The 20,831-nt window shown below is 41.1% G+C and overlaps 1 protein-coding gene and 1 long non-coding RNA gene across 2 annotated transcripts in view; one reads left to right on the top strand and one right to left on the bottom strand.

Annotated features, from left to right (window-relative positions):
* Positions 1–20,831, top strand: part of b4galnt4 (beta-1,4-N-acetyl-galactosaminyltransferase 4) — a 219,527-nt gene that overhangs the window by 109,168 nt on the left and 89,528 nt on the right. Inside the window, exon 2 of the mRNA XM_003214856.3 lies at positions 2,435–2,550. Coding sequence (XP_003214904.2) covers positions 2,435–2,550 — 116 coding nt within the window. The remainder of the gene's footprint in view (positions 1–2,434; positions 2,551–20,831) is intronic.
* Positions 7,538–19,927, bottom strand: LOC134295351 (uncharacterized). Its single transcript, XR_010001896.1, has 2 exons — positions 19,724–19,927; positions 7,538–10,993 (listed from the first exon to the last, which is right to left on the bottom strand). It is a non-coding gene; the product is annotated as an uncharacterized LOC134295351 (long non-coding RNA).

Raw genomic sequence — 20,831 nt, forward strand, 5'->3', positions numbered from 1 at the left:
AAGGGCTGGAAGACAGATCTATGAGGAGCGGTTTAGGGAGTTGATATTTTTAGCTTGGAGAAGAAAAGGTTGAGAGAGGACATTAGCCATGTTTAAATATTTCAAAGGATGCCATATTGAAGGTGAGACAAGCTTGTTTTCTGCTGCTCTAGAAACGATGACATCAGATAATGGATCCAAAATGTAGGAAAAGCTATTCCACCTAAACATTAGAAAGAACTTCCTGATTGTAAGAGCTGTTTGTCAGTGGAATATGTGGCCTTGGAGTCTGGTAGAGTCTCCTACTCTGGAGATTTTTAAACAGAATGGATGTGTGCCTGCAGAACAGGGGTTGGACTAGATGGCCTTGTGGTCTCTTCCAACTCTATAATTTTATGATTCTATAATGGGCACTGCTTTTTTTGTGAAACAAAGGATGGAGTCTCCTGATTTATACAGGTGCTATCATGAAATGCCAAGGTAGACTAGGTGGTGAAGTAGAGGGGGGAGCAAAGAGGCAGTTTACATAGCGAAGGAATAAGCTCTCTTGCACACATGGTGCTTTGCCAGCATTTTCTAGTATGGGAGACTGGCCTAAGCAGCAGATGTTTACATGAAGCTGATGGTATCAGGATTTTTCATTAATAATTGCAGTGTCTGTAATCCCTCCAACCAGGATAGTTTATCTGTTAGGATTCAGGGCTTCATGTGCCAGCACCAGAGATGCAAGGAAGCTTATGAGAGAATAAAGCCAGGAGTCTTAATTGGGTTGATACAATCTCCTAACTAGGGAGAGTTCAAGTGAAGCCATCCCCCCACCCCCCAGGATATGAAGAGTCTTATTCCTTAGCTTTCATATTTATCTAACTCATAATTTTAGAAAGTTAGCACCTTTCAGGGCCTTTGGTTGATTTAGTACTATAGACATCCTTGTGCCTGTGAAGTACCAGTAGACTAATTGTCAGTCTTTGTCTCATCAGTGTAAAGGTGAGGGATTGAAGCTTTCCTGCAGGAAGAATGTGATGATCCCTTCTCTCCCCCTCTTCTTCAACACATACACTTTTTCCTTCCCAGTGAAGAGAGACGTACACGCATCCAGGGACTGGGGAAAGCAGGGCACAACCTTCAAATAATTTGTTCAAAAATAAAATTAAAAGTTAATTAATGTGGTGGTGATGCATTGCTGAGGAGAAAGAGAATAGCCTTGTTTACACTCTTGCTTTTAAAAAGTGAAATGTTTCTTCAGTGGCAGACCCCAGGGAGCGCTCGGCCTTTAAGAAATCTTTGGGGTGAGAGGGAGGAAATTAACCTTTTACCTTTTTGTCCTTGTTTTTAAAAAGGTCACAAAATGCTGAAAGCATGAAGAGTGTGGGGTAGGTGCTGCCACCTGTCACTTCAGACAGGCTGCATTCAAATGACATTTGTGCAATGTTACATACACAGCTAACAATATCAACATGCAGTAAGAAGAATACATAAAAACAATAAAATGTCGACAGAGTTTCCCAGTGACAAAAATATAATTGCTGTAATGTACAGGGAGCTCATAAAATGTATTCACAGCACATATACTTTTCAGGACAGATATTTGAACTCTAAATGAGTTGTTGTTGCTGCTGTTGTTATGTGTCTTGAAGTCATTTCCAACTTACAGCAATCCTAAAGTTTTCCTATTGACAAGATTTGTTCAGAATGGGTTTGTCTCTGTCTCTCTTGAGGCTGAGACAGTATGACTTACCAAAGGACACCCAGAGAGAGTTCTGTAACCAAACAGGAATTCAAACCCTGTCTCCAGAGTAATAGTGAAGCTCTCAGGCCACTATACTTCTCTCTGGATATTTATTGCTGCATACCAGGCATGGGCAAACTTGGGCCCTCCAGGTATTTTGGACCAACTCCTACCGGCTGTTAGGATTTCTGGGAGTTGAAGTCCAAAACACCTGGAGGGCCCAAGTTTGCCCATGCCTGCTCTATACAGTGGTTCTCAACCTGTGGGTCCCCAGATGTTTTGGCCTTCAACTCCCAGAAATCCTTACAGCTGGTAAACTGGCTGGGACTTTTGGGAGTTGTAGGCCCAAACACCTGGGGACCCATAGGTTGAGAGCCACTGCAAACTGACCATCCAAAAAAGATTATTAAGATAGTGAAAGACTATGGTAGACCTGGGCACTGAACTATTTCCAATGATTATTTCGTTTTTGTTTGTTTGTTTGTTTGTTTGATTTTGTGGCACCTTCTTTTAGAACTCATTTTGAAAAAGGAGAGAGATAAAATGAGCTATGATTTCACCTATCAATCATTACCAGCCTCCTCCCAAAGGCTAGAGAGATTTGAGCTGCTCTCTGTATCTGAAATAGGGCTCCTGGATTTGATTGCTATGGGGTTATGTCAGGTCCACAGCTTTTGTGAGGTTTTCTCATGTCCTAACAACTGCATCTGCCTTTTCTTTTTGCAGATGGTGAGCGGCTGGGTGAGGTGACAGACCCTGGCAGGCGAGCGGCTGCGGCCCATGCATCCTCTCCACAGAGGAAGGCAGAGGACTCCAGCGAAAGCCAGGAGGATGAGCAGATGGTAAATCTCACTTGTTCCTGGTTTCTTGCTTCCTCTCCACCTTCACCAATGTCTGTGCTTGTTGTAAAAAAATATTTATATTCCATTGCTCCTATTTCTATTATAGGTTGAGTATCCCTTTTCCGAAATGCTTGCACCAGAAACATTCCATATTTTGGATTTTTTTAAGGTTTTGAAATACATACACATAATGAGATGTCTTAGAAATGGGACCCAAGTCTACACATGATATTTATTTATTATTACATGCATTTATGCCCCACCCTTCTCCCCGAGGGGACTCAGAGCGGCTTACATTCTGCCACGAGGGCCAGCAACAAATATACTATAAAAACAAAACAATTAAAACATGATAAAAACATGATAAAAAGTATACCAAAATTAAAACGCTGCATTTATGATGGATATTCACCATGTACACATAGCCTGAAGATAATTTTATATAAAATATTTTAGTACTTTTGTGCATGGAAGAAAGTTTTTGCACATTGAACCATTATAAAGCAAAAATATCATTATCAAAGCCACTCATGTGGACAGTTTTGGAATATTTTGCAGTTTTGGACAAGGGATATTCTACCCGTATTACTATGCATGCTACAAAAATGGAGATGTGATGCTTATTCATCCCAGTATGTTTAGGGAATTGGGAATATTGCGGAAATGCTCATTAATATTGCGTATGATAATGTATTAATGTGAATCTAAGTGAATCTTCAGAATATGCCCCCCCCCCCCTTTATTGGTTTGCTTTTTCAGCTATGATTCATTGGTGTTGGTTTCTCTTTGGTAAAAAGAGAATTTGCAATAGCTTCTTCCTTTTGAAGCTACAGATCTTTCCTCTTAGCACCTGTGTAATGATGGTTAGTAAAACAGTCAAAGAAATGATGGTTTGTAAGACGTCAGTGGCTTTATGCCTGAAAACACATAGATTATACCCAGGGCTTGATTACTGCTTCCTCAAACAGACTGAGAATGGCAAGTGGGTTGGCAGACATACTGGAAGGGAAAACTAATATGTCACCACCTGCCAGTGATGCTTCCCTCATGATAATAGCGGTGATTATGTGAGGTATTAGCCTGGAGAAGGAAATATTGGCTAGGTTGGAACAGAAAAAAACACAGAACAATTAGCAGAGACATGGCATGTTACACTCCCCCACCCCCAGTATATCTACAAATGCTAATTGAGTCCTGTGCAGCAGCAGCAGCAATAACTCTTAACATTTAACAGTACGTTGATTATATGTCCTTAGAGACTAGGGAAGAGCAGGACTCAGAGGGAAAATACATGTTTGCACAGAAGGAAAGCCATTTAACTTTTCCAGCCTGCCTCTTAGAGAGACCTGCATTCAGACAACGATGCAGCTGCTATTGTCTCACTATAGCAGTGCAGCCATGTTTACGCCCCCTCATTTTTGGCCGTACGCTCAGGCTGATGCATCTGAAGCAAGCACTCAGAGTTTCTACTTTAAAACTGTATTGTGCAGGTGGCATTACAGTACTTTTTATATTCATCAACTGCAGAAGGATTGGTGCTTCTAAGATGTTTTTTTTTATCAGGGAACTTTCCTTCCTCAAAACATAATTTTAAAAGCAACCTAGATGTCATTCCCTTTCTTTTGTAACCCCCCTGTGTTTTCTCTTCTCATTTGCTATCTTTTCTCTTACAATAAAAACCTGTTTGGGAGGAGGAAGGGGCTAGCCAGAAGCTATCCCCCTAGGAGCCCCCTTGGCTAAATTGTCTGCGGAGCTGGGAATAAAAGCAAAGAAGACAGAAAACCAATTCTTAATTTGTCGCTAGTTAATAATTTGTCCTTTGTGCAACTCTGATTCCTAGTGTATCAGTAATGGATTTCTCCAGTGAATTCCACTAATTCCTTACTGGTCTTATCAAACATTTGTACAACAGAATATATCTCCAACTGTTTATTGGGGGGAGGGGGAAAATCTGTAGTAGGAAATTCAGTGTTTTTCCTCATTCCAAATTAATTATGCACATTTAAGTCAATTTGCTAACATGTACATTTATATAATTGACTGCACTGAACCTAGAACATTTGTTTCATTTGTATTCATCTCATTATTTGTTTAGGAATTAGGAGAATATTAATGAGGAAACAGTAATGGGCACATTAAGCGCAGAAGCAAATATTCAAAGAAATGGAGCACTCATTCTCCTCAGTCTCTAGAGTTCACTCTAACCCCATTAGGCTCAATTTTTTGACCTGGACGCAAGGTCAGCCAATGGGAACAACAGTTGGGGTCCAGAAAGAAGTATCAAACAAAGGTAGTATGCTGTTTTGATTTATGTAGTGATGCCCTTCCCTCAAAAGGGAAGTATTATATGCACTGGAACCACTGGAATCATTAATTTTAACTATATGAGCCTGCAGTTATTTCTGATGAAGGAAAGGGTCTTTGCACATGCAGGGGCATTATTCTTAATTATTACTTTCCATATTCATACATCCAGTTTGATTATAAATTTCAAGTCTGACTTCTTGAGAGCCAAGCAATTTTTAAATATAAAAAGGAATGAAATCCTAGTAGAAGAAATTGCACACTTTCTTGGCCTTAGCTTTAGAAGCAGAAGAACGAATAGAATTTTGTCAGCAAATGGCAAGAAGGCCTTCAGTCTCCCACTGTTGCTAGACACAACTTATTTTCATAGAAACTATATTTCGCAACCATGAGTGGCCTTTGTATGACGGTACCTGTGGCTCTCTGAGGAGGGTCTTGGGGGTCACCCCCAGAGAGGGGTTCAGCCATGAGAATGGCAGAGCAGCAGTTATAGAGTGTGTCGATTGTATCAATGGGATAGAGCCTGACGTCGATGCCACTACCGAAGGGGGTGAAGTTTTTACAGATAATTTAGATGCCGTCCTTGCTGCCGATGTCATCAAATTGTTTGATGATCTCGATGCCTGGGAGGGCACGAGAAAAGGCATGTCGGACGTTGCCAGTGCGAGGGCCTTTTGGTAAAGCCTTGCCTCTCTATTTTTTCTGGCTTGTGCAGTGAAGGCCTGGCAGTGCAGCTATGCTCTGACAACATGGCCTTCTTCAAGGCAGAGCAAGTAACCGTCTGAGTCAGGGATTTTAGCAGAGCAGCTCATATAACATTTGAAGTGTCTGGTGATGACCAAAGCTTCCGAAGTAGCGGCAGTGACAGAAAAAAAGAAAAGAAATGGGGAGCAGCCGGCCAGGGTGCCTTTTAAGCCCTGGGGAGGAGTGGTCAAGGTTACCGTCAAAACTTAAAGTTAGAGCTTGGAAAAACTTTCTGTTGGAACCTGCGCGAGCACAGTTAAGCCCATTTGTGTGAATTTGCAGGGGGGCACTAAAAAAACCTCCACAGTTACAGGTAAGCAACCTGTCCTTCCACTGTGTCGATAGACAGCATAAAACTCATGAGCCACACACAGCCCTTTTGTGGCCATCACAGCCACTGACATTGCTTCTACATTGCTAAAGTGAGAGATACCATTGCGGCAAACTGCCAGCAATTTTCTTTGAGATCAAGATGTACAGGGAGTATATGTATTCATTTAGAGTGGAATTTAGGGCTTCAAATGTTAGGTTTGAAAATTAATTTGATAATGATAGATGTTAGAGATTGGGAAATTGGAGGTGAAAGAATTTATAATCGGTTATGTTTTGACTGCCTCTAATCATATGCAGAACATTTTTTTTCTGTACAGCTGAATCACTGCATGTTCTCTGCTTCCTCATTTCCCATCACGAAATATGATGTCCAAAAATAGTGGTAGAGCTCATGTTTATAATAGTACAATACAACAGTCGATCCCAACCGCTGACCGGCCTGTTACATCCCGTTATAACTTCGCTGCCACCTATCTATTGGTCTACAGCTACACCATTCACTCTTCCCTATCTCACTGGCCCAGCGACCACTGGAGTCAGTTCACAGAGCCACTCAAAAAATGAATACCTGTGGTGAAGTATAAACAGATTTGTGAAGTTTATTTGAACTAGAACAAGAAGGTTGCATATTGGTTTCAGAAGATTATCAGGCAGTTTCCTTAAAAGAAGATGGTTCCTTAATTTGTTTTCCACAGAACTATGTTCACTTACAGGAGAACTAAATCAGGCTTTTCAAAACCCCTCAGTCCTCCCTTCCAGAGGCTCTTAATATAAGCACTCTGTCCCTTAGAGGCTCTCTAAAATGCAGCACTTCTTCCCGAAGGCTATTTTTAATTCCCCCCTCACAGAAATTCCTTTCTCCCAGCTCCAAACACTTCCTTCTTTCTCCTAAGACTCTTGAATGGATCAAGAAGATCATTTGTAGTCAAATAAGGCATAATTTGACAATGTGCAGTTCTTGCCAAACTTTTTAGAAAGAATCTTTCTACGATCATTTCTTTTGATTAGATTCTTTAAAAGAAAGACACAAGCTTCAAGCTGCCCAAATACCTCAAAATGTGTGATTCACTGAAGACAGTGGTGGGTGCAAATGCAGAATGGGAGAGACAGGGAAAGAGAGTAAAGCTAAGACAGAATAGCATGGAGAGGAACTAAGAAAAACATCCAGCGTTAACAACCCACCACTTTGTAAGCAACGTTAAACATTGAAAGGCTTACAAAGTGGTTCAATGGACTTTACTTCTGAGTATAGATGGGAAGGACATGAGTTTAATCAAATGATTCTTTTGTTTCCAAATTCATAGCTCCGTCCTCACCAAACCTCTCAAAGCATATGACCCATTGAATCATGGACTGGGTAGAAAACAGAATACGAGGGAAGAGAGAGAAGGGAAACAACAAAGAGGGAGTAATGTGATGAGGTGCCATTGGCAACTCCCCCCTCCCAACTTTCACTTATTTACACAAGTGCCTCATACTTATGAGCTGCAGCAAATACATAAAATGATTACCAAATGTATTGCCAAATGAAATAAGGTCAGGTTCGTATACTTTTAATAGTTTTCAGCAGGTGAAGTTTGTATGACAAATAGGAGCAGGGTTCCTGTACCTTTATTAGTATTATTTATTTATTATGTATTTATTTGTATCCCACTTTTCTCCCAGAGTGGGACTCAAATTGGCATACAACATAACAAATACAGATTACATATAGCAAAGACTTTAGTAGCTGTATAGCAGAGGGGTTTCTGCACAATTATTAATTAAACTGACTTTAAATAATGATATATAATATTGTGCATTGTACAATAATATGCAGTAGAAATCAAAATAAAATGAACAGGAGAATTGAAGAGAATCACAATGCACTACGTATCTGCCAGAATGGCATACAAGTCAATGGCAACAGGAGGAATATGATCTTTACAGGCCTAAAGAAATTGATATTCTGTAAAGGCTGAGCAAACAAATCAGCCCCCTTTCCCATTTCTTCCCATTTCATCCCACCCCATGATTCTCTCTCCCCTCCCACACCAGGATTTCTTCAGCTTCTCCCCAATCCCAATTCTTTGTTTCCCAGTTCTCATGTGATATATTTCAAATTCTAATTCTCTGTGTCTCTCTCTGGGCCTCCTGTTTTACTAAATCTTCTAGAGGAAGAGCTGTCCCATCACTAAAATGTGATACTGTGGCATCAAAAGTGTCTGTGGTCCAGTCTAACTCTCCCATTCTACATTTTTTTCAATATGTAATTCAGACATGGGAAACATATGGCCCTCAAGGTGATACTGGGTTAGCACAAACTGGTATGAAGAATAATGTGTTTGGAAGTCCATCAGTATCCAAAGCGTTTCCCACCTCTGATTGCAGTTATTGGGCCAATTCTGAAATCTCAAGAGTTGTAAGGAGAATCTTCATTTTGTGGAATTTTTCAAGCATATTTCCTTTGGAATAAAACTAAAGTAACTAATGAAACAAAAGATTCCTTGCTGACAAAAATGACAAAGACTTTCTAGCCTAGATTTCATTCCTGTGTAGTGAAGGGGCTCCATGTAGGGCTTGGGTGTTTTTGTTATTTTTAAGGACGACTGTATTCCAACACAGTTTTCCCTACTTGCACTCTGAAATGTCAGAAGGCTGTACAGTATGATCTATCTGATGTGTCACCCGTAGTACTTGGACTTTTTTTAGAGGTAAGGAACCTCCCTCCTCCTTCCATGTTGACTTCTATTTTCCAATTAGTTTCCCTATTGCTGTGCAAGGGAAAGTAATTGTGAGAGGGAATAGCTGCCATATGGAGCATTTGAGGCCCATTTTAAAGCTATTGTGCTGAATACAAATCAAAGATATAATTCAATGTTAATCTGTTTTGGTCTTTCCTTTTAGGGGTAAATAAAACATTCTGCAACAGAACATCCTTCTGTTGTCATTTGGCTTGTCTGCTTGTTCTTCACAGCCCGTGTTTATTACAGAATTGAAGCCTGGTAATTTTCATTCTCCCGGTGCCAGTATCCACCTAACCTCCTGGCATTAACTCCTGTTTTCCCCTGCATAAATATGAGAATTGGCCCATTGTCCAAAGGCAGGGTCTTTGCCAGCAGATAAGCAGAAGCCGTAGTATCGCGGCTGCCAGAGGTGGAGATTAGAAAGGCAAGAGTTAGCTACATTTTAGAAGTCCATCAAGGGTCAGATGGTAGATTATAATGTTCCTTGGCCCTAGATTTGGTATTAGCCCACAAACCATGATGCTGTTGCTTGGCTGCGCCATTAAAATGAAATGGGAATGCACATGCCTTGTGCATTGTACTCTCTGTTTCCACTAAAAGCTTGGGAACAGTATAGCGAGTAGCTAGTAAAAGAGGGGAAAGAAAGCCTGAATTGTTCTCCTCAGCCTTCAGTAACAATTGTTTATGCTTTCAGGCACACTCTCTATGCTTAGGAGTTAAGAGCCTCTTATCCTACCCTGCCAACTGGAAGATTTTCAAAATTACTATCAGAATTTGGGGGTTTTATTATTTTTATTTTACTGGCACAAGTCCTTCTGTGGCATATAAAACAAATAAGGTAGCTAAGTGTTGGTAGTCCACTGCCCAAGGATTTAGGGATATGAGTAATGTTTGATTTTCTGGCAGTCCTGTCTCTTGGCATCAGCTGTAGTCATTGTATCCATTGTTACTTCCTCATGCACTCTTATTACCATCATTTTATTTATTATGCGTTCAGTTTTTGAAAATGGAAGGTATGTCATTTTAAATCCATTATCATAGAAAGATGTGCTGCTTGAGCTTATTTCATTATTATGGGAGAGATAATCTTCTATTATGCTATTGTTTATCAATAGAATTCCAAAAGAAAATGCTAAAAACTATGTTAATTCTTGTGCACCATTATTATTATTCTACTGGAGAACTAGAGTACGAGTGTGTTAAATAGAGGGACACGGCTGTGGCTAGAGTTGTAGCAGTAACCAATGTCAATATCTTATATTTCCTGATTCTGGAATGTGTCCAGAGGAGGGCAACTAAAATGATCAAAGGTCTGGAGAACAAGCCCTATGAGGAGCGGCTTAAAGAACTGGGCATGTTTAGCCTGCAAAAGAGAAGGCTGAGAGGAGACATGATAGCCATGCACAAATATGTGAGGGGAAGTCATAGGGAGGAGGGAGCAAGCTTGTTTTCTGCTGCCCTGCAGACTAGAACGCGGAACAATGGCTTCAAACTACAGGAAAGGAGATTCCACCTAAACATCAGGAAAAACTTCCTCACTGTGAGAGCTGTTCGGCAGTGGAACTCTCTCCCCCAGACTGTGGTGGAGGCTCCTTCTTTGGAGGCTTTTAAGCAGAGGCTGGATGGCCATCTGTCGGGGGTGCTTTGAATGCGATTTCCTGCTTCTTGGCAGGGGGTTGGACTGGATGGCCCGTGAGGTCTCTCCCCACTCTACGATTCTATGATTCTATGATCCTGTTATACATTGTTTTTTTCTCCCCTGGATGAGTCAATTTACTGGTAACCAGATCAAGTTACTTCTTGTCACTATGGCCTGTTCCTCACCTCACCCTAAAATGAATGACATCTTTTTTGGTGTGGGGAATGCATTACTATGTTGCATTGAGCAGAATTTGTTAGAATAATTTTGACCCAGTTACGCATATCTGATGCAAAACAAAACTACACATCATGGCTCAAAGGGACTGTTGGTTTTGTTAGTATTGATATTATGGCTCTTAAGATAAGAGTGCCACAGAATGCCTATATTGTAGGTCTTTTGTGCTGTTTATTCATTCAGTCACTTTCAACTCTTTGTGACCACATGGACCATCCCACGCCAGAGCTTTCTTCAGGGTCAAGCCAGTCACTTCAAGGATACCATCCATCCATCTTGCCCTTGGTCGGATTCTCTTCCTTTTTCCTTCCATTTTTCCCAGCATCATGATCTTTTCCAAGCTTTCCTGTCTTCTCATTGTGTGGCCAAAGTGCTTCGTCTTTGCCTCTAATATCCTTCCCTCCAGTGAGCAGCCGGGCATTATTTCCTGGAGTATTGTAGGTCTTATTCTGTCTGAATTCTGTAATTGCAACAAACCATGATAAAATATGGGGCCTGAAATGTCTTGATTGGGTGTAAGATATTTAATATCCTTGTGAGGCCCATTTTTGGTGTTCGAAAAGTTGGGCAACTGGTGATCTCAAGGCCCTGACATCAATTATGGAAACAGTTTTGCAATGGCTGGATCCAGGGTAGTTACCCTAGCATACGTTTACACCTTTCTAAAACTGTATAGAACTATAACCATACTTTTCAAGTTCTTCAGAACTCTTCACTAGACAAGATAGGAAGCTAAGCATTTTTTTTAAAATGAGGACATGTGGCAGATTTTAAACCATGTAGACTGTGCCTACTATGAATATTAAAATGAAAAAAGGAGAAAAATGCTGTATTAGGAGATGAAATAGTAATAGAAGTACAGAGACCTACCCATGGGTGCTAGAAAGTAAGCAAAAAAGGAAGTATTATTTACAGGCCCGGTGCAACGTGGACGCCGTTGAAGCGGCGGCGTCGGGCGCACGTCAGGGGGGGCGCTGTCGATGCCTCTACGGCGCCCCTCTGTACATTTACCAAGGGAGGCAGCGGCGGGGACCATCGCCTCCCTCCTCGGCGAAGAGCTAGGCCTGAAATGAGGCCTTCGCGGAGGAGGGAGGCAATGGTCCCTGCCGCCGCTGCCGCCTCTCTCCTCGGCGAACGCGGAAGACCTATCTGGCTAGCTATTCTCGCGAGGTGGGCCAAAGGCCCGGCCTAGGGACACCCGGTTTCCTTAATCCCCGGGCCGAGACCCTCCTCAGCAGCACGCTGGAGGTGACCTGCCAGGGCTGGCTGCGCGATCTGCAGCTCCAGTGCGCTGCGCCGCCGCCCCCACGTGAGGGAAGGAGGAGCAGGTAGGGAAAGAACAGTCAGAGAGAGAGAGGAGTTGGGCAGAAAGTTGACGAACTCGGGTGCACTCTCAGGTAGCGCGCTCTCAGGAGGGGAAGGGAAAGAAAGAGAATGGGGCGTCTAGGCGGCAGGAGCACGCACAGGCGCGGCCTCACCCCCAGCTGGCCTCCCAGCTGTGTTTTGCTTCCCTCTTCGGGTTTTCCTTCAGCCAAGTCCACTCTTCACCTCCCTTCTCGCCCTCACTGCCGGGACAGATAACCCAAACCGAGCCGACTCTTCCAGGACTGGGGCCCTTCCACACAGCCACATATCCCAGAATATCAAGGCTCGGAAACACCTCAGGGAGACTAGAATGAAGGCATGGAGCCCACTTGGCCCAGGCACAATGATAGGGAGATGAGAGAGGGAGAGGGATGATAGAGAGGGAGAGCGAGAAAGAATCCCTTAATGCGATTCTATAGCACTGAACCTGGCAGATAACGCGGTGTCGAGCTGCATCGATGCAGCCTTCATTTCCCCTCCGTGCTGCTTAGCCCGGTGAGAGAGAGGGAGAGAGATAAAGGGGTTGTCGGTGGTGGGGAGGAGAAGGGAAAGAGGAGAGGGAGGGCTGGCCCAAGCCTCTGAGGGACTGAGGGGAGTAGTGTGTGTGTGTGTGTGAGTGAAAGAAGGAAGGAGGAAAGAAATTGCCACCATTAGAGCCTCTACTGCATTAGAGCCTCCCTTCAGTTCCCATATCCTCTTCCGAGGGTGATCCGTGGTTTTTTTTTGGGGGGGGGGGCAGCCTTTGGCGGGAGTTTCTCTAGCGTGCCCAATGTGCTTCAACATCTGGAAACACCCTCGCTGGATCTACACTTCCCTATATGCCAGCATCAGATCCCAGATTATATAAATCTACACTGCCAGATAATCTGGGATATAGGGCATGTAGATCCACTCCTAGAACTGGGGGTGGGGTAACTCTTGGAGGCTCGAGAGAGGGGAGATTGACAGAGAGGAAGGATGGCAGCACAGCGGCAAAGTTACTGTGACTTTTGTTTGAAGGAGCACTCGGTAGCTGGGCTGCTGTGAGTTATCCAGGCTGTACGGCCATATTCCAGAAGCATTATTTCCTGACGTTTCGCCACATCTATGGCAGGCATCCTCAAAGGTTGTGAGGTCTGTTGGAAACTAGGCAAATGGGGTTGATATATCTGTGGAAGGTCCAGGGTGGGAGAAAGAACTCTTTTCTGTTTGAGGCAAGTGTGAATGTTATAATTGGCTACCTTGATTAGCACTGAATGGCCTTTCAGCTTCAAGGTCTGGCTGCTTCCTGCCTGGGGAATCCTTTGTTGGGATGTGTTAGCTGGCCCTGATTTATTAATGTTTGGAAGTCTTCTGTTTTCTGAGTAGTGTTCTTAATTTACTGTCCTGATTTCTCAACCAGAGAAGTCAGCCATAGCAGAAAATTTGATGAATCAACCTGGACACAGCATATTATTTGAGAACACAGGAATGCTGGACCACTCTAACAATCACCATGGCAGACTACACAGAGAAGCCACTGAAATCCACAAACATGTGGACAATTTCAATAGAAAGGAAGAATCCATGAAAATGAACAAAATCTGGCTACCAGTATTAAAAAAAACTCTAAAATGAGGACAGTAAATAAAGAACAACACTCAGTAGACAGGGGAATTCCAGACATGAAACTATGAGGGCCAGCTAATACCTCCCAAAAAGGATTCCCCCAGGAGTAAGCAGCCAGACCTTGAAGCTGCAAGGCTATTCAATGCTAATCAATGTGGCCAATTGCAACAGTCACACTTGCCTCCAACAGACAAAGAGTTCTTTCACCCACCCTGGACCTTCCACAGATATATAAACCCCACTGGCATAGTTTCCAACAGACCTCACAACCTCTGAGGATGCCTACCATAGATGTGGGCGAAATGTCAAAAGAATGCCTCTGGAACACGGTCATACAGGCTCCCTACCTATCTATCTACCTTGCTAAATATTCTCCACATTGTGTGTATGTCTATGTATATATAAGCGATACACACACACACATGAAGGAACCATATGTGCTATATATCATGGGTCCCCAAACTAAGGCCCGGGGGCCAGATGCGGCCCTCCAAGGTCATTTACCTGGCCACCGCCCTCAGTTTTATAATATAATATTTTATATCATTTTAATAATATATTGTATTTACATATAATATTGATAATAATATTATAATGTTATACAATATACTAATACCATATAATAATATTAATTATATGTTATATATTACATATAATATTACAGTATAGTGATATAGTTCAATATAGTAATATATAATGCTAATATTCTGCTATGCTAATAATATAATATATTGTATGTACATACAGCTTCTCTGAGTCCACTTCAGGGTGAGAAGGGTGGGATATAAATGTAATAAATAAATGTAGTAAATGAATAAATAAATAATTTTAGACTTAGGCTCGCCAAAGTCTGAAATGACTTGAAGGCACACAACAACAACAATCCTAATTCACTTGACTATCTTATTGGCCAGAAGCAGGCCCACACTTCCCATTGAAATCCTGATAGGTTTATGCTGGTTACAATTGTTTTCATTTTTAAATATTGTATTGTTCTTTCATGGTTGTTGTTTTGCACTACAAATAAGACATGTGCAGTGTGCATAGGAATTTGTCCGTGTTTTTTTTCCAAATGATAATTTGGCCCCTCCACAATCTGAAGGATTGTGGACTGGCCTTCTGCTTTAAAAGTTTGAGGACCCCTGCTATATATATATATATATATTCTATTCACTTCTATCTTTTATTTTTCAGTGCTCTTCCACACAGTCATATAACCCAGAATATCAAAGCAGAATAACCCACAATATCTTGCTTTGAACTGGGTTATCTGAGTCCACACTGCCCTATATCCCTATTCAATGTTTGGTGCTAAATTCGCAAATATAGTAATTCCTACATAACATTACCATGTATTGAACTGCTTTTTCTGTTGATTTGTTGTAAAACATGATGTTTTGGTTCTTAATTTGTAAAATCATAATGTAATTTGATGTTTAATAGGCTTTACCTTAATCCCTCCTTATTATCCAACATTTTCGCTTATCCAACGCTTTTATTCTTTAGTGATTGGTTTGGGGGGGGGGGCACCAAAATTCTGTTCGCCTACACTTGAAAAATACCTAGGGCCGGCCCTGATTATTTATTTATATATAGATCTCTATTTAGGGGTGGTGAGAGGGGTGGGGATGACAAAATGAATGTGAAGGTAACTCAGGTTTGCCAAGAGACAAAATTTTGTAGTTTTGAGTATTCAGGGAAAATGCAGTTTCTTCACTCTAGAATGGATCTTCAGGTTTTCTAGTGTGAACCAAGTCATTACCTTTTAATCTCAGTATGCACTGTCTCAATACAGACTGAAGATTAAGATGGGGTGCTGTTAATGAGGGCAGTTAACATTCTGAGTTTCTATTATGCAGCCTGTATCAATACTGGGAATTGTTGGTAGCTCTTTCTATGCCACTGGTATACCAGAGGCTTCCCGGTCAGTGTGGAAGACAGATTTCAAGGAGTGTAGGATATGTGTGTGTGTGTGTGTGGGGGGGGGGGGGGGATGAGAGAGAAATAATTGGTATTGTGAGTAGGACTAAAAGAGTTCAGAATCTCCTGCCCATCTCCAAGAGTCCTCAGGCTACTCAGGCTTGTTGCTATTTTAAGAGCAATACAAAAACAAACAAATGCTGCACTTGATTGCATCCACCTCTCATTTGGCCCTGAGTGGTGGCATGCCCAATGGCAATTTTTTGCTTTTGCAAAGCAGTCTTGAATTCTCCAACAACAGGGCAGAGCAGCAGAGAGCTGAGATAACAAAACCAATCATATTTTTCTAAGCTAAGCTTCAAATACTGTAGTTTTTCCTCTTTTCTTCTAGAAACAAAGCTCAAAGCCACAACTCATTTTGGTTCTGCACCTTTTCCAGCACTTTAAAAAAAGATGGGGAACCTAGAAGGTTAGTATACATGAGGATGTGAAATAAATCTCACTGCTCTAGACATTTTAGATGTTTCTGGCGGTCAGCATGGCACGATAAGACTGCATTGCAAGCATTCAATAACCTCTTTGAGAGAACACATTTCCAGCATGATTGAAACACCATGCCTTTGCCCCAACATTTTTTTTTTTGCAATTTGCACATAATATAACTTGAACAAACTTGCACAAAATATAACTGTGAGCAAAAATTGTGTCTTTCTTTTTTGCTATGTGTGAAGTGTGTACATGATTCATGGAGCAAGTCAAGGGTTGGCACATTTTCCAGAAATGCACAAAAGCACTAAATGGCAATGTACACATTTTATCTGAGACCAGCCACTCAAAACCACTCACATTGGGTTTAATTTATGATGGGGGAAAAAAGAATGAAGCTTTCCTGCTTTCCATGGGAGGAGAAAGCAAGTCAGACTTCACCTCCCAGCTATGTACAATTTTCCACATATGCCTGCTCTTGAATTTATGTGTAGGCAGCATTATACTAGACAATTTATTTTCAGTCTCTTTCTTAATAACAGTCATCATGGAATTTGCTTTCTTCATTGTCTTAAGCACATGAAATTGTGTTTTCCATTAAGCTTGCCACATTGATTCCAAGAACTCTTTTCTCGTTATTAATTATTTAATTTCCTGTATAACCATTTGTTTTGTTTTCATATATTTTGTATAATACACTATTAATTCCATATCTGTTTTTATGCAAATATACATGTATACAATCCACAATATTATTCCAACCATTTACTATTGTCTTGCATTATTTTTTTTACTTTTACTTAATAGTTGTTGCTGTTGTTGTTGTTGTTGTTGTGTGCCTGCAAGGTATTGCAAATGTCTCATAGCAAGATTAGTTCAGAATGAGTTTGACTTTGTCTTTACATAGTTCTTGAAGCATTGTATAATTCTCCTTATCCTGCACTTTATTTTTCTAGAATATAAGAGAAATATATAAAAATTTCAATAAAACTATTTCCTTATCTAACCTCTCTAATTGAATATGTTTTAATATTAATTCTAACTCCCAAATCCTTGTTTTCCTTTTATATTCATGGACCATCCTTTTGTTTCCATTTACAACTAACTGAAATTGTGGGAGGCATTAACACATTAATTATCGTTTTTTAATCTTCTTGGAGCACCTTATCCTTGACCTATCCAAACAAAATGAGAAATGACTTACATGCACGGTATGCCCTGTTATTTCATCAGTAATTTCTAATATTTCCCAAATAATCTTAAACATTGGACAGTACCAAAAAAGTTGTTGGGTGATATGTGTATAGCTCTTCCTCCAGTTGGTTCAAAATATGGCAGCCAAACTGGTTACGGGAATATTTAGGAGTGAGCATATTACACTGATCCTAAAGTCATTCCACTGACTGCCAATTAGTTTCTGGGCAAAGTTCAAGGTGTTGGTTTTGAACTTTAAAGCCCTACATGGTTTGGGTTCAGGTTACCTACAGGATTGACCTCTCCCATACAAACTGCCCCACACACTTAGGTCCTCTGGTGGGCAGTTACTCCAACTAGCCAAATTCCAACTGGCAACCACCACCCAGAGGACTTTTTCATTGGCTACTCCACAACTGTGGAATGACCAGCTGGATCAGCTGTCAGAATTTAAGATACAAGTGAAGACTTCTCTCTTCTGGCAGGCTTACCCAGACAGTTTTAATGGTGAATTTTAAACTCCACTGTATGCCTTGTTTTGTGTATTTTGATATGTATTTTATGGAGGTATGTTTTAATATGTGTATTTTATGGAATGTTTTAAAATGATTGTGTGTTTGCTTATGTTTTAGTAATGCTGTAACCCGTCTTGATCTGGAAGGAGAGGTGGGCAAGAAATAAAACCACTATTATTATTATTATTATTATTATTATTATTATTATTATTATTATTATCATCCTCCACATACATATAGGCAAAGCTCAATTTTTGGATGATAAATACCATATAAATTTATGAAGGCTTTACTTTTAAAGATCCTTACGATCCATTTCCAAGAGTCTTTTGATACCTAAGTCTCTTTCCTATAGGTCTTATTAGATATTGCCATTGAGTGCTGAGGGGAGAAGGATGGTGAGAAATGAACTGCCGCAAGCAGAACAGCACCACTGAGAATAGCCGCATCACGGAGAGATAGTCAGAGAGGTGGCTGCTTCTCTCAACATCGCTTGGTACTGAGAGACCAAGCACTTGGCAGTCTGGATAGGGCCATCATCATTTTGTCTCATCCAGAATGCCTCTCACCCTGACATAGCATTGCTGAGAAACTCCATATTAGGCTCCTGAAACATTTTGAGAAAAGTGAGGTAGTGATGGCTCCAGTTCACTCACAGTTCCTTCTCTCAAGGCCAGGCACTAAACACATTGAATACACCCACACTCACACACACACACACACTCTCTCACACACACAATATTAACACATCCGGATCTCACCCACTGAATATCTTATGGTGTCTTCCATCCCAACATTTGTCTGAGGATGTTTATAATTGATTCTGAGCCTGCTCTGAAACATAAAACAATAGTTAATACAGCAATACTTGAAAGCATGGGGGAGGGATTTGGAAAACCCAGTTAAAATGAAAAATGGCAGAACATATCAATAGAGCAAAAGCTTGCCAGGAAAGAAAAGTCTTCATGGAGGGCTATGAAGGGAATAAGGGGAGTACCAATGGGAAGGAAGATCCCTAAGATACATCTGCAGAGAAAGCCTGCTACCTTCTCTAGCAATTAGTTCCTGGCACATCAGACCCAATTAGGATATATATTAACCTTGTTTGCTGTTCTGTTGCCCATGGTTACCTTTGGAGGGACCTCCTTGTAGAGTCTTCACAGGTTGTTCATGTTTCCACTGCCCTGGATAATTCTATCTCAGTTCCAGCCTGGTTGCCTTCACTGTTCACTGCTTCAGACTCAATTGCATCTATGGACAAGCACTGCTCCCAGCAAAGGTCACAGCACTCCATTGTGAGAATGAAATTGTTCTACTACTTCCAAATTTGGGTTTGTTCAGACATGGGAAAGGGCAGTTTGGAAGATACAACACCCAGCTTTCATCATCAGCAGGTCACTCCAACTTACACACACTCATATGCCCTGCCCCAAATCGTACCACAGTGAGCTAAATTTTCATTCAGGAATTCATGGTAATGAATATATTAAAATCCTAGTGAGAGATTGTTTGGGCTGGTGATAAAGAAGCTGCTCTGAGGCAAAGTTGCATGGGGAAATGATGCAGGGAAGGACAGAGGCAATGGCAGATAGTAAAAAGAGAGCCCATTAGGATGCACAGTGCTAAAGAAATAATTAGCCAACTTTGTTGAAGTGAGCTAATTAAAGCCCCAGAGGAAAGGAGCACAATGCCCGCTGTAGGCATTATCAGGGAGACAGCATAATGGCATCCTTGATTATTTCAGAAAAGAAGAATTCCCTTCCATTGCCTTGGATTTGTAGTTTTTGTGACTGGAAGAGAATTGTCTAAAGGTTTGGATGGTGAAGGAAAGAAGATAGTCCTGGAGTGGTTGTGTATGTTTGTCTGTTTTGTCTGTCTGTCTATCTCTCCCTGTTTCTATTCTAGAATATGTATAATACTCACCACCCCCACCCCCACCCTCCCCACAGCATACATGTGCAGCTTCTTATGGTACCGATTCCAAAAGCCTGACTCTAACCCTCACTGAAATACCAGATCAAAGGCAGTTAAGAACCCTATTTTGAAGAATCCTAATGGGCATGTATTTGACAGCTGCAACTCAAAAGGAAAGCACAGGCTTGGTGAAAATGGAATAAACTGACCTTTTCCATCCTTCCATCCTTCCTTCCCCCTTTCCTGCCTGCTGCCACCTCCTTTCCAATGGTGCCTGAAGCGGTGGTAGATTAAAAATCCCCTCTGTTCTTCAGCAGGAAAGACCAAAGGCTGCTTCTCCACAGCAGCCAGCAGAAACCAGAATTCTGCACAAAGAGGCATCGCCAGCAAAGGCAATGTGCTTATGACACAGCTCTTACAATTTCGTTCCTTTCAGAGGGCCCCCTGCAAATTAATATAGCTCTAGTGGGGGGAAAACCTCTACTTCTCCTTCCTGTTCCTATTTAAAAGGTATATTTGTTTTGGACCAAAAAATGAATTGCAGCTTGCTTCTAAAACAGAGTGCACTTTTTGTACTTCTTGAAATTTTAGGAAACTATTGAGAGTTAGGCTGATTGGATCCAACCACATTCTCAGGTATTGTAGACATTAAATTCCTTTTATTATTATTTTTTTAAAGAAGGCAAGGAAAGGGGAGGAAGCAGCTCTTTGATGTGATGCTTGGCAAATTCAGCCACTTTTTGCAGAGCTCACTCATTCTGGCTGTGAATTTTTAGATATTGGGTAATTAATACACAGTTATTGTCTTTTATGTTGTTGTAGGAGTTCCAAAGTTTTTCTCTCCTAATTGCAAGACTCAAAACATGAGGAAAAACTACTCCTTCCTTTACTACTATTCCTTAATAGGTTTTTAAAATCTTTTTTTAAACAAAATCAAACCTATCAGTTCTACCTTGGGTGTTTTCTTCTTTCCAGCATTAGACTAGATAGGCTATCTATCTATCTATCTATCTATCTATCTATCTATCTATCTATCTATCTATCTAAATCTCCTCAAGAAGACGTAACCGTCATTGCAAGAAGAATATATATATATATACTATCATATTCAAAAATTCTCCATCTTGTGGGATTAACATATTGAATTATTCTAATTATACACCAGTATGCTTAATACTGGAAAGTAGGTAGTATATATGTAGCCATTATAGTTTTGTATACTATATAAAGGCATTGATTTAACTCTTGTCCAGGGTAAGCCCCGTCATGCACAAAGGTGAACCAGACGGATTAAAGCAGCAGCAGTGCAGCATTTGC

This window comes from Anolis carolinensis, chromosome 1, assembly GCF_035594765.1.
Source record: "Anolis carolinensis isolate JA03-04 chromosome 1, rAnoCar3.1.pri, whole genome shotgun sequence".
Classification (NCBI taxonomy): domain Eukaryota; kingdom Metazoa; phylum Chordata; class Lepidosauria; order Squamata; family Dactyloidae; genus Anolis; species Anolis carolinensis.